The sequence below is a fragment of the Chionomys nivalis genome, chromosome 20 (genome assembly GCF_950005125.1).
Source record: "Chionomys nivalis chromosome 20, mChiNiv1.1, whole genome shotgun sequence".
NCBI classification, from domain to species: domain Eukaryota; kingdom Metazoa; phylum Chordata; class Mammalia; order Rodentia; family Cricetidae; genus Chionomys; species Chionomys nivalis.
This window is the reverse complement of record NC_080105.1, coordinates 41,097,477-41,111,734: the sequence shown is the minus strand read 5'-3', so window position 1 is coordinate 41,111,734 and position 14,258 is coordinate 41,097,477. Positions and strand designations below refer to the sequence as shown.

The window sequence follows — 14,258 nt, the reverse complement described above, 5'->3', positions numbered from 1 at the left end:
GCTAGCACAGGTATTGAAACCTACCATTATGCACAATTAATATATGCTAGTATAAAAGACAAAAACAATATAGATACAGATAGAGATATCGAACCCAAACAAAATAAACAAAGAATATATTTTTCTCAACACTTAAATCTCAAAAGTGCTTAAACATTGATTAGTTTCTTAAATGATAATTCAAAGAAAAAATGAAACTAATTTACCCAATACTTCATTTTTTATCCATTAGTCCTGAGTCAGAGTACTGAATTTTAATATGAATCTACTCTCTTTCTCTGTAACTACACACAAACTCTACATAGGAAGCTTCCAACTACAATCCAAAAATCATTGCTTTATTCTCACCCAGCTGCTCATGTAAACAGAAAGGAACACACACACAAAAAAAAAAAATTGAATGACTAATAGGTTTATAAGATTGGGTAAGTAATAGAATAATCTAACACAGAAAACTTATAAACCAGAGCAACTTAAAGGCTTCAGCAATGCAGTTTGGTTATCATGGGTTCTAATCTTGGTTAGACAATTTGGATTTCAGCGACACAATTATCTTATTTTTACTGCAAAGCAACTTCCAATAAAACCAGTTCGCGGAGCTGGTGTGTGGCAGGTAAGTATGAAGATCAGAGTCTGCACCACCGATATTACACTAAAAAGACAAAAGAGAACCGGCACTGTGGCAGTCAGTACTGGAGCGCTATTGACAGCAGGATCCCCGGAGCCTGGTGACCAGACCACATTCATGTGCAGGCACAAACACAAATGTGCATTTTAAAGTTAACAATTTTTCACATTCGAGTTTAGTGAGGAAAAATGATATTTGCAGGAAAAATAAATGGACCTGGAGAATATAATATTAAGTGAGATAACATAAACAAAAAGAAAAAAAGCCACACGCTCTCGCTCACACAGAGATGCTAGCCTATGATATACACACGAACATCTCTATACAGGGATAAATATGGGCAAATCTAAAAATCTAGAAAGGAAACCATGAGAGGGTTATACTAGGAGATGAGGAAAGATGGAAAGGAGACAGAAGAGAGAATGGAGAGTGAGGAGGGAGGAGTCTGGAGGCGAGAAAGGCAGAAAGAGGGACTGAAAAGACAAAAGGCAAGAGAACCACAAAAACTCTTTATTCAAATGTATTATATGCTGATTTAAAAGATAAAAACAAAAAACAAAATAAATAAATAAAAACAAAAAATCTGATCTTGATTTCTTTTAATCTGTTATATTTACATATATTCAGAAAAAATGAGACTGTACACATTGGCTGCACTTACTAGTAACTAGTATGCATATACATGTTTTATATACAAACGTACTGATTATTTTAAAGATATATAAATAAGAATGAGACAGGAATGAGGAAAAGAGAATAACGAAGAAATCTATAATAAGTTCTCATTAGGTTCCTTAATTAAATAGATATTAAGACTTTCACTAACCTATCATAGATTTTGTTAGTCTCAATTTCCCTCCAAACAGTCCAAATTAAAAAAAAAAGAAAAGAAAATCTAAATAAAATTACCTATTGGCACTCAACCGTGGTAGTCAAAGCAATCTGAGTACTAACAGGATGGTTTTGGAGATGACTATTTCCTACCTGTCAAATATTATATAAGACATGGGTTTGCATTAATAAGGGCCAACTAAAATAAGGTACAAATGTATATCAATCAATTACAAGATAATGAAATTACAGGGCTAGCAACAAAAAAAAGGAAAAGAACTCTGCTCATACTCCTCACCTTACCCTCCACCTCCCTCTCTTCATTTCCTCTCCCGCCCCCTCTCTCTTTCCCTCTCTCTCCTATATAATGCTACGGAGCTGCACTGCCCATAAACCAGGAAGATGTCTTGACCTGAACTGAATCCATGGCACAGGGAAACACTTTATAACTGAATTTCACCGTCCAACTAAATAATTCATTATTTTTAATGAATTTCCTCTGTTCTGTGAGTAGCTTTAGCAAGTCAGCTAAAATCAATCATTATAAACTGGGAAACAGCAGAGAAAGTTTTCAAGTAAGTCCATTTAAAACTTGCTTAGGTGTCTACTTTCCTTCTTATATTTATTACTCTTACTTCACAAAGCCTGAGATGAAATTTTATGGGTCTCATTTTTAAGAGGACATTCATAGTTGCCTAGACAGCATCCATTCTGCACTAGACTCTCTTTATCACACCAATAAATTTAATTCAGATAATGAGCAGTTACCTACTAAGCCAGGCCCTGTAGCGGACCCAGTGGGCCAAAAGGTGATCCTCACTCCCCTTGCACAGTGCCTCGGAAACTCGGGCTCGAGAGCAAAGCCATAGCCTGCATTTGGTTTAAGAACAAAATACACAATTCAAGTCCAAACAGACACAAGAAGAGTTTTGGAGATTTCTAGGACGATTTCTAACAAGAAGTCTTGCTCTTTTAAAAAAATGACCTACTGTGGTGCTTCTATTCGAAATGTAAAGCTGAGACCTTCTACAACCACTTTGCTGCCATGAATGAAGCCTGCATGGGGTAAAAGCCAGAAAGTAAAACCAGCACACAGAAGACAGCAGAGATGGGAAGAAAGCCTTGTTGGCGAACTTTTAATTAGTCCCAATCTCACTTTGGCCTTCAACTTCCATGTTAATAGTACATTTCCTGCCCAAAATGCCACTTTATTCCTGTAATCTGGACACTGGGGAGGCTGAGGTATGGTAAAGGTCACTAGTCAAGGCCAACTTGGGTTACATAGTGAGTTAGTTTCAAGGCAAGTAAGACCTTGTCTCAAAAAGAACCAAGGGGCTGGGGTAAGACTTCAGTCAATGCTACAGTCAGAGCATGAATATCCACATAAAAAAATAATTTTTGTCCTCTACAGCCTGAACACATCCAATTATGATAGCTTTCATTATTTTTCTAACTTTGTTATAAGTTATGCATTTTATAATAAATAAATAAATATATTTAAAATAAGAAATCAGACAAGGGAGCACCCATATGTGAACCTGAGGCAGGGGAGGCAGGGGCCAGGGCTCCAAGCGCGTGCTAGCTAACCAGGCTAGCTGGATCAGTGAGCTCCAGGCACAGTGTAAGACCTTGTCTCAAAAACTAGGATGAAAAGTGATCGAGGATCATAGCCACCATCAACCTCTGGTCTTCTCATATAGTGCAGAAAGTCCATTCCCATATACAGGCATATGTCAAAAAAATTAAAACAGGGACACAGATATGCACACACCATTTAGAGCCGCAGTATTCACAATAAAAAGAGGAAACAACCTATCTATCAATAGTTTAAAGAATAAGCAAGTATGGTACATATACATAATGAAATAGAATACACCCTTAAAATGGGAATTAAGCCCAGCTATAAACCACAGCAGAGAGACCTTGAAAACAAATTGAGCCTCAGCTGTCAGAAACAAAAGGCCAAATATTTATGGTCCTATTTACATGAACTATCTGAAATGGGTAGATTCATAAAAGATATCCTGCGAATTCCTGGGGCCTAGGAAGAGGAGGCAATGGAGTTATTGCTCCATGGTTAAAGAGTTTCTGCTTAGGATGAAGAGAAAGTTCTGGAAATAGGGCTAGGGTGTGGCTCAGTAAAAGATATTTAGCATCCAAAAACAAACAAGAACCCAAAGCAACAAAAATGAAAAATATATTTTAGAAGTAGATAGTGGTGATATCTGCACACGAAGAATGTAGTTAATATCACTGAATTGTATTTACATTATTAAACTGCCAAATTATATTGTGTGTGTATTACAATTATTCCTTTTATTGTTCGAAACAGGGTATCTCTGTATAGCTCTGGCTGTCCTGGAACTTGCTCTGTAGATCAGCGGGCCTCGAACTCACAGAGGTCTGCCTGCCTCTGCCTCTGCCTCCCTGGGTGCTGGGATTGAAGGTGTGCACCACCACATGACTTTAAGGATTATTCTAATAAAGTTGTTTCCCTGACCGGTCTCCAATAGCTTGCCAACTCTTCAGCATGATGTACTCAACAAATACAGTCAACAAACCCTGCACAGACTCTCTGGTCTCAACCAGCAGTCTCATTTTCTCTGCCTTAATGGTCCTTCTAGGTTGCTCTGAACTACAAGCGGCCTCCTTCCTGCGTTTGCACTTTTCTTTTTCTCAGTTCCTTCACAGGCAGGACCTATTGGGAAACTATTGCGCCCAGCACACACTGGCCTTCATCCCTCTTTCATTCTTACTTTCTCATGCTACACTTGGCATTTTGCATTCCTGTGTCTCTTCCTACTAAAATTTAAGCTCTAAAAGGATACATTTCCTCCCTGTTTGATATCTCTAATGCCTTGAGCAGAATTCAACAATGATGTGCTTAACTCACACAGGACTGCCATGTCAGTCTATAGCAGAGCGCTGTAATAAAGAGGTGAGTGTCTCGGCCTTCCATCCTCAAGGCAAGAGAAAAAAGGAAGGAAGACTAGAATTCAACAGCATCAAGTACTCAACCGCCCTATTCAACCCAGGCTTTGCAGAGTCTGTAACACAAGGTCAGGAGGGCATCACAGGACTGTCTTCAGTTCGAGGACAGCCTGGGCTGAAAGTAGAAGGGGCTACAAGAAGAGAAGCCCTGCCTCAACAAAAAACAAAATAAAATAAAGCCTAAATTATTATAATTTGGGGACTCTGAATTAGCATCCTAAAGAGTGCTCTCCAGGATTTTTGCACATCACGTCTATCGAAGAACAGCTCAAACTAAACAAGACAAAAAACCCATTAAGTACAATGACTTGAACTTAAGAGATCCAGTGCAATTTGCCCAACTGTGGAAAGCCGGTTGCTTCCTCTAACTTAGTTCTGTCAGCATCAGCCCTCATCAGAAAGCTGGACTCTCAGGGCTCAGGGCTCGAGGAACAGCAGCAGCAGCGGGCGGAAGGGGCAGGAAAGTCTACTAACTGACGGGATCAGAGGAGGCCTGTGGCTCCGAGGCCCCTTTCCCCGGGATCTGAAGGAGAAAGGAGGCAGCTTTCGTTTCCAAGACTCTCCCCCAACAGAACTCCCAGAGGTCTGCCCCGGAGGCCAGAGGGACACCAAGGGTGCAAGGTGCGTAGAAACAGCCCAGGGTACGCTGAGAGGAGAAGCAAAAGCGTGGAAGGCACGTTACCCTGAGAACAGCCACATCAACGGGTCTTCTCCTTCAGCAGGATGACTTATGGAGGGTGGAGAACCAAAGTCCACAACCCAGACTGCGGGCGAGGCCCCACAACACTAACTTTACACCAGCAGGCGCCAAGGTGCACTTCTGCCTTGAAGACTGCCCACCTCTGCACTCTGCCCGCGGCCCCGCCCAGCTTCCCCGAGCCCCGCCGCCCTCCCACAGCAGCCATCCTTGTAGGCCGCCGCAGCGCGCATGCTCAAAGCTGCCGGCCGCTGGGCACGCCGGGAAATGTAGTCCCGAAACAGGTGCGGGCGAGCCGCGGGAAGTCACAGGCTCCCGCCACCTCTCCAGCCGGCTCTCACGCACGCCGGGTCCCCGCGCGCTGGCTGCCGTCAGGGCGCGCCCGGAGGCAGAGCTCGAGGCCCCCTCTTTCCGCTATCGCGGCTGGGGAGGCGGGGTCCGCAGCCCGGCCCCGCCGGCAGCTCCCCGCCTCCCTCCCGCCTGCCCGCCCTCCCCGCGGCGTCGGGCCGGTGCCCGAATCCAGGCAGCGGCCGCAGGAGGCGCGGCGGCGGCGGTGGGCGCCGCAGGCGATGCCCCTGCCCCGCTGCTCCGGCGGGGGGCAGAGCGCGCGGCGGCGGCGGCGGCGGCGGGGAAGGAGGCGGGGGGCGGCGGCTGCGGCGGAGGGGCCGAGAGCTGGCGGCGGCGGCGGTGGTCGTGAAGGGCATCGGTGGCGGTGACGGAGATGATGTGAGTGTCCGCTGGCTGGGGGACCCCTGGGGCTGCCGAGCCCGAGGTGGGCGGCCGGCGTCATGCGGGAATCGGAACGGGAGGCCCGGGGCGGCCGAGGGATGCTGCGTGTGCGGTGCGGTGCGGAGCCGGCCGAGGCCGGAGCGCGAGAGCCGGGCGGGATTGGGGGTTCCGGGCGGCGGCGGCGGGGGCAGTGCGGACCCAGGGGCGTCTGCGATTGTTCTCAACACCCCTCCCCCATCCCACCCCGTGTGTCTGTTTGTCACTTGCAGCTGAAGATGGAAAGAGCCAGGCGAAGGGGAGGCGGCGGTGGCGGCGGCCGTGGCCGCGGAGGCAAGAATGTAGGGGGCTCTGGCCTAAGCAAGAGTAGACTCTATCCCCAGGCCCAGCACTCTCACTACCCCCACTACTCCGCGTCAGCCACCCCTAATCAGGCTGGAGGCGCATCCGAAATCCAGGAGCTGGCCTCCAAACGCGTGGACATCCAGAAAAAGAGGTTTTACCTAGACGTGAAGCAAAGCTCCCGGGGCCGCTTCCTAAAGATAGCTGAAGTCTGGATAGGGAGAGGCCGGCAGGACAATATCAGAAAGAGTAAACTGACCCTCTCCCTATCGGTGGCCGCGGAGCTGAAGGACTGTCTAGGCGATTTCATCGAACACTATGCCCACCTGGGCCTGAAAGGCCACAGGCAAGAGCATGGCCAGAGCAAAGAGCAAGTCTCCAGGAGGCGGCAGAAGCACTCTGCACCCTCCCCACCAGTGTCGGTGGGGTCCGAAGAGCATCCTCACAGTGTCCTCAAAACAGACTATATAGAGAGGGACAATAGGAAATACTACCTAGACCTAAAGGAGAATCAGCGAGGTCGTTTCCTGAGGATTAGACAAACCATGATGCGGGGCACTGGCATGATAGGTTATTTTGGCCACAGTTTGGGTCAGGAACAGACTATTGTCCTCCCAGCACAAGGAATGATTGAATTCCGCGATGCCTTGGTTCAGCTGATTGAAGACTATGGCGAAGGAGATATAGAAGAACGAAGATGTGGAGATGACGAGCCGCTTGAACTCCCTGAGGGGACCTCTTTCAGAGTGGACAATAAAAGGTTCTACTTTGATGTGGGCTCTAATAAATATGGAATTTTCCTGAAGGTAAGTGAGGTGAGGCCACCTTACCGTAATACTATTACTGTTCCCTTCAAAGCTTGGACAAGGTTTGGGGAGAATTTTATCAAGTATGAAGAAGAGATGAGGAAAATTTGCAACAGCCATAAAGAAAAGAGAATGGATGGCAGAAGGGCCAGTGGTGAAGACCAAGAATGCCTCGACTAGCATGACATTGAACTCCATCAGGCAAAATTTAAAAATCACTAATTGGCTAAAAAAAAGTACTGATCCGTAATCATTTGAAGAAGTTTTTCCTCTTTTTGGGCCCCTTTTTATTAGTGATACCTCTAATAGTTTATACTTCAAGAAGTCTGATTCTCATGTTATGTTATCCATAGCTCACTATACCCCTCATGGGAATTCCAGCCTCCCCAGGGCTAAATAGTTTTTAGCTGCTTCCACTGCTCCAGACGATTGAAGTATGCAGATCAGCACAGAGTGTGACATTCTGACCTTTAAACACCATAGCTGAGATTTACATTGCACTATGACATGACCCTGAAAATGATGCGTATACTTACTATGAAAAGTGTGAATTTGTGTTTAACAAATCCTCGCCCCGAAGGAAGTCCCACTCATACTTGGTTAGAAGCCGCCAAGTTTACCTGTAGACAGTTACCACAGAAATAGAAATTGACCTCAAGTATAGTATATGTCTAGCAAAGTACAAGTAGGGATATGTTCATTGGGTAACTGGATATTAACTAGTACCAGTCTAAAAGATCAACTCTTACTAGATAATTAAACCTTTAAGATATGATATCATATTTCTTAACAGTTACTATATAGAGTGTTCGATAATTTCAAATTTTGTGGTAACCCTACAGTTTTAGTTGCCATATCAAAGCCATGGAAAATTTTAATGGATTATTCCAAACTAGTTACAATCTCATTTGTTTCCTATACTACGTATTTTATTGATTTTCCAAAGTTTTGGGAATTACGTTTATGTCGCTGTTGAGAGGGAGGCTTTTTACCCAGTGGCTTTGCTATGGAAATTTTGATGTTTTAGCCTTTCATGGTAATTTGCAGTCGTTTTTCCTTAAACTCTTGTCATGGACTTTCCAAGTGTATTTTATGCTCCCCCACTCATGTATTTCATGTGGCTGGTGCACCAGTTGAGTGATGTAAAGATACATCTCCTAATATATTTTAGTAGCGCTTTACCATTTGCCGCACTTGAAGACCGTGTCAAACTTCCAGTATAAACCTGGTAGTGATACAGATACTTTAACTCCAGAAGAAAAACCCTTTTTTGCTGAGAAGAAAAAAAAGCAAAAAAGCATTTAGAATACAAAATTACAGTCTGGGAAATATAATATTTGGAAATAAGATTGATTCTAAACATTTCAAAGGAAAATTCAGGCAATTTCCAAGGTGCTCCTTACTTTGGATTCCTAAAGAGATGTATTCTATACAAGACATATCCATTTGTCTGTATTAAAAGTCACTTTCTAGAAAGTGCCACCTGAATTTTTAAACACTCAAGCAATTTTTAAACAAATGGGTATAAAATATACATGTACCAACACCCCTTATTATCTGACTGAAATTTCATCTGTCGGGATACATTTTATTCTAAATGAAATTGTGTTTTGTTCTGGGATCAGTTACTGCCCCACCGTAAGTCCATATAGTCATTTTTCAGAGACAGACACTGATTTCAGCTCCCCAAATACAGTTCTCATTGATGAGAGCTGGCTGCAAGGATTGAGGTCAGAATGTGGCTTTTCTATGCTCTAAGTAATTCAGAATTTATTTTTAACAATTTTCCCTCCAAAACTTTTTCCCAAACATGTTATACTTGGGTCACTAAGGAAACTATGAAATGAATTAAGAAAATTGATTTCATTGGTTTACATTACTGAAGAACAAGCAGCTAGTAACCCAGACACACATAGTGGTGTTGGTTGCAGGTTATATTTGACATTTCTTGAAGTACTGTGATGGAATCTCACTCAGTTTATTATCATCATGACCATCTGGATCACTTTGGAACACCTGAAGGTTAGAAGATAATGTTAGTTCTAAAGTTAATAGAACATGGTGGGTGTTGCGGATATAAAAGTAGCAAGGATTCTTAAACAGTCCTAACTGTAAAATAACGTATTGTGTAGGCTTGCTAAAAAGTAGCTTGGGGTATATGAAGGAGTGGTGTGCACTTGAATTACTGTACTACTGATTGTTATTGCTGCCCATCATAGTGCCTATTAATAGTAATCAGCCTGTCAGATTTCGGCAAACTGGAGCTGTGAAGATTCCATTATTCAATTGTTCCTATCACTATTGCTGTGAGTGGATGCATTCTTAAAATCTTATCTTCCTTTTTAAAATATCTATCCATTAGGACCAACTGATTTCTTTTTGATTTTTAGTCTGATAAGGTTTGAGTGTGTATATACCTACATGTATGAATACACACAGTACTATGTCAGACATGAAGATAAATATATTTAATTCACTGTATATACATATTATTAGCTTCATTTCACATTAATTATTTAAGTAAAGAACTAGTTAAATAGCCAGGTTTTCTATGTTGTATGTATACTTCAAAGTCCTCGCCATCTCAAAGCTACAAGTTGGGTAGATACATATATACTGGCAATTGAACACACTTTAGAATCACTAAGACTTTTACCAATTCTTTGTTTGCCTTTATGTAGTTATTATATTCATTGAAAAATGGTATGATGATGTGATTTTTTTTTTGATACTTAAAATTCCCAAGAGTTCATTAGCCATAATTAAGTGTGATCCAGTTCAAACATCTGAATTTAGGATGTGTATTGCCATGTATCGTATAAGCTACTACTATTTTTATCTGTGCAATATAAATTTTATTTATTGTCATTTGTAACGTAAATGGAGCTGCAAATGTACATGGTTATTCTTCAAAATAACAGGATCCTTGCCTTGAAGGCATTAAACTCTTAAGGAAACTGGGTGTTCGAAGTGAAAAAAGAGCATTGAAGTTAGTAACCAAAATTACTAGTTCACTGTATAATGCTAAAACATTGATGATGTTTGCACATAGTAATCGAGCATAATGTGGACAGACTCAAACTGTCATGATATAAGCTAATAGTATAAAATCTGGAAACGGGTTCCTCAGTAGTTGGCAGTGTGCTCCTAGCAATTGAAAGTAGCACAGGCGTGCCGCTTATATGCAAAAGATGCAATGTATCATAAAGATATTCAAGTTCTGCCACATTGTATTATTTTCCTTCTGAAAGCCCCAAACTGCCATGTCCCTTAAACTTGAGTCAAACACAAGCTTATTTGCACTAAAGAGCATGGCCAAAAAAAAAAATAAATGACAGGGTGGAAAAGCTATTTAGAGCCTCTTGAAATAATTGGCTCTAATGGGAGAATTTCACATTTGTCTATTTGAAAGCTATATGGTCCAGGCAGACAATCTGTCAGTTCACTAGTTTAATAATGCACTTTACCTTTTGTATATAGAAGATGTACATTTATGCCGCTTGGCAGGCCGGATGTGTTTCAGTAACTACGTAGTTAGAATCTGTAGGGTGATCTCTTGCATGCATATGTTTGTGTAAGAACTATTGTAACAGGTTCCCATGAAGTCGGTGTGATGGAGAAGGGCAGAAGATGGTTTTAAAACATATCTCATTTAACAGGAATTTTAAAGTAGATTTCATATTTGTATTAAGGACTAGAATAATGTCAAACTATTCCGAATCCAGATTAGTATTGCAGTTCAGACTTTATCTGCTTGAGGCTTCCCATAATACTCTAAAAATGAAATTGGGGAATCTGGCGAGATAACTTTTCTAATGATTCTGTTTCATTGTTAAAATGTGTTTTAAGTTACTAATAAAAAGACAGTACATGTGACAGCATTAGAATTAAAAGTACGGTTAGCTGATGTTTTAAGATCACCAGACTAAAGAAATAAAGTTTCAAGTAAGAAATATAAAGAGCTTTATAAGTTGCTAAATAAATAGGATATTTTAAAATCTGCGAAAGTATTAACCTTCACCAACTCAAAAGGGAACTGGAGGATTTGGTGTATCCTTCTACCCTGAACACAGTTGAAGATGTATATTTGAAAACTAGATAATTGTTGCTTAATAATAGGTTGTATGTGCTTTACTGAGAAACACTGTGTACTAACAATTCATCAAGAGTGTGCTATATTTATTGCATTCATTTTATATCTATAGATAAGAAACATTATATATAGTCATCTTAATATAATCATGTATTTATATTGTAATTTTGCAAATATTTTCGGTAAAATAAACATTTATCTGAGCTGCACAATTTGAAGAGGATGGAATTGGGCTATACTCTCAGATAGTGATTTTTAATCAGCAGCAACCATTGAAAACTGATGTATTTATTGTCATTCCTTTACATGTTTTATAGTTTATTTAATATTTAAATGAACGAGGCTTCATTTGAATTTTAATTGGTTTTCTGAAAAATGAGATTTTTATGTAAATTTTTTTCTTGCTTCCTTCCAAGTGTCTTTCACTGAAACCATAAAATCCTCTTCCAAACTTTAGGTAAGGGCTTTGGTGAGTTGCCACCTAATCTGAAATCTGTCTTTACCCAAACATCAAACATCTTTGGCAAGATGTTTTGTCAAAAGAAGTTAACATTAATTCTGTGCCTCCAGAATGGTACGGATAAAAAATTTTGTCATTGCCAGATAAGATTTATTGAAATCTTTCTGATGTTTCCTTAGCAATGTCTTGGCTTCTTGGAGAAATTGTGGCTAATGGCTAGCTCATCAAAGGAAGTGAATACAGAATTAGCATACTGTTGAGACAGTATATAGTCTACAATATTGTCTCCCTGGAGTACAGGAAAAATGTGTTTCCCAATTCAGTATTGTATGAAAATTGGGTTTTAAATCACAGTAAGTCTGCCATAAAGGAAATATGGTCAAATATGCATGGGTAGATCTTACGGAAAATTTTTACTATTTTCTCATATAATGGAAAAAGTCAGTCTTTGTTCCTAATCTGTTGAGACATTTTCAGTCATTTAAATTTATTTTACTAATAAGTTTTAACATTTTTAATGGGGAAAAATATTCATATAGTACCAGGTTTATGAGACTGAGGATGTAGTTCAGTTGATGCAATGTTTGCCTAGAATGAAAAAAGCCCTGGGTTTGATTGCCACACCACGGGTCACACATCAATGCTGGGGAGATGAGGCAGGAGGAACAAAGTTCAAGGTCATCCTCCACTACTTAGCAACTCTGAGGATAGCCTGAGCTACATGAAACTCTGTCTCCAAAATAATAATAATTACAGCAAAAAGTAGCAACTAGTGTTATCATTTTCTTGAGTTTCCTTTTAGAGTCATGTGCAAACATGTGTGTACATATGTTCTTTTTAAATGGTTAAACATACCTGACTGTATCAACTTTAGGTCTGGCATTTAAGGAATTTTTTTCATTTTTACTAAATGTCATGTTTTATTTGGTTAGCACATCATTTAGTTTTTATGTTATACAGAAAGACATCAAGAAAATAGTATGTAAATCCATTGCTATTGACTTAGATTACAAATGTCTGTGTTTATTTTTCAGTGTACAAATATGCAGTTTCACATCCTAGTTTCCTTCCCCATACGTCACCACCTCACCTTCCTTATCACCCTATTTTCCTCTCTCAAAAACTATTGCTGTTTTCTCCTGAAGTAACACATTAGTTCTGGGGGATCTAGATATTGAATAATATAGCCAAGTGGAGCGTGAGGTTAACTATGTTCTCTAATGAAAAGCACTGATATTTAAAAGCTTTAACAAATGATAGCTTTCGGTTTTTACTAACTGCGCTACTGTTTTTCATCCAAAGACCTTGTCATTATGAGTACATGAGCTTTAGAACTGCCGTGAAAGATTTTATGTCATGGCTTTGTTGAAACCCCTTGCGTTATTAACATGAAATATTTATCTGTATAAGAAAGGTATAAAGTTGATTTAACAGCTCTTCAAATCCAAGATTCCACAAAGAAACAGCACTGTTGCTAACCATTTAAAGCACTAATTCTTCTGTTTGTTTGTTTCTTGAATTTGTTTTGGTGTGTGTGTGTGTGTGTGTGTGTGTGTGTGTGTGTGTGTGTGTGTGATGGGTCTGGGGAACTGAGGGCCAAGCCAATGCTGAGCAAGCACTTAGCCACTGAGCCACATTCCCAACCCTGAGAAAGTTGGGCCTTTTTTTTCACCTTGTTTTTTAATGCCCTAGAGTCTGTCAGAAATCCTGGGACTATGATGATTTGGGAAAAGGGGGTTACTCAGGAAGAGGTTATGAGTACAGCTAAGTCACCTGCTGGACAAATGTGACATAGCAGATGGAACTGTTGGAAAGTAAGGTTAGACAAAAGGGAACAAGTGGCAAGTGTTAGATTACTTCAGTAGTCTCCGACGTTCCTGTGGGGATGGGGGACGGAACGCCTGCTCATCCCCGTGTGCATTATTGGACCTCTTCTCTTTTCTGTTGACTACCCAGAAAAGGAAAGAAAAAACCTGAAACATTAAATATTTTGCCCTTGCACCCCTCAGTTTTATAAGAGAAAGCAGCCAGGGTAAAAGATCTAACAGAATTAGAAATACATCTTAAACATGGATTGAGGGATTCTTTTTAAATTATTTTTATTTTGTGTGTATTGGTGTTTTTATCTGCATGTGTGTCTGTGTGAGGGTGTCAGATCCCCTGGAACTGGAGTTGCAGACAATTGTGAGCTGCCAAGTGGGTGCTGAGAATTGAACCCTGGTCCTCTGGAAGAGCAGTCAGTCCTCTTAACCACTGAGCTATCGTTCAGCCCCGGAGGGATTCTTTTAATAGGTTGGTATTGGCAAACTTTCCGAGAACAAAACTGTGGAGAGGCACGGTTTAAACTTTATAGTAGTATCTGTGTGCTTGGCAGCGTAACTTGCTGTTCAGGAGAAAGATAGTGTCGGTAGACATGATTTTTTTAACATTTTAAAATCATGAGAGAATTGCATCATATTTAATGACTAACTCACCATCTTTTGTTGGATCTGTAGAGCTGGCCAAGATCTTCATAAATTATTTAAACTTAAATAGTGTGTTCATATTTCTCTGTATTCATAGAGAATAGACCCAAAAAGGCAAATTCATCTTTAAAAATTAATTGTGTTTAAATTTAGAGCAAAATTATTAGTAATTTTCAATTCCTAGTCAGAGTTCCCTTGATGTTCTTGATAAATCATTCT

At 40.6% G+C, this 14,258-nt stretch overlaps 2 protein-coding genes across 5 annotated transcripts in view; one reads left to right on the top strand and one right to left on the bottom strand.

The window, feature by feature from the left end:
- The window catches only part of Wrn (WRN RecQ like helicase), a 95,069-nt gene extending 89,785 nt beyond the window's left edge, over positions 1-5,284 (bottom strand). For both annotated transcript variants that reach the window (XM_057752778.1, XM_057752779.1), the window contains exon 1: positions 5,133-5,284. The gene's annotated coding sequence lies outside the window, so the exon portion shown is untranslated. The remainder of the gene's footprint in view (positions 1-5,132) is intronic.
- A 397-nt stretch (positions 5,285-5,681) lies between these two features.
- Purg (purine rich element binding protein G) overlaps positions 5,682-14,258 on the top strand; it is a 52,632-nt gene continuing 44,055 nt past the window's right edge. For 2 of the 3 annotated variants that reach the window (XM_057753163.1, XM_057753164.1), the window contains exons 1-2: positions 5,682-5,873; positions 6,146-7,021. In XM_057753163.1, coding sequence (XP_057609146.1) covers positions 6,152-7,021 — 870 coding nt within the window. In that variant the 5' untranslated portion in view covers positions 5,682-5,873; positions 6,146-6,151. Of the gene's footprint in view, positions 5,874-6,145; positions 13,317-14,258 lie in introns of those variants that run through there. The other variant, XM_057753162.1, reaches the window with a different exon arrangement.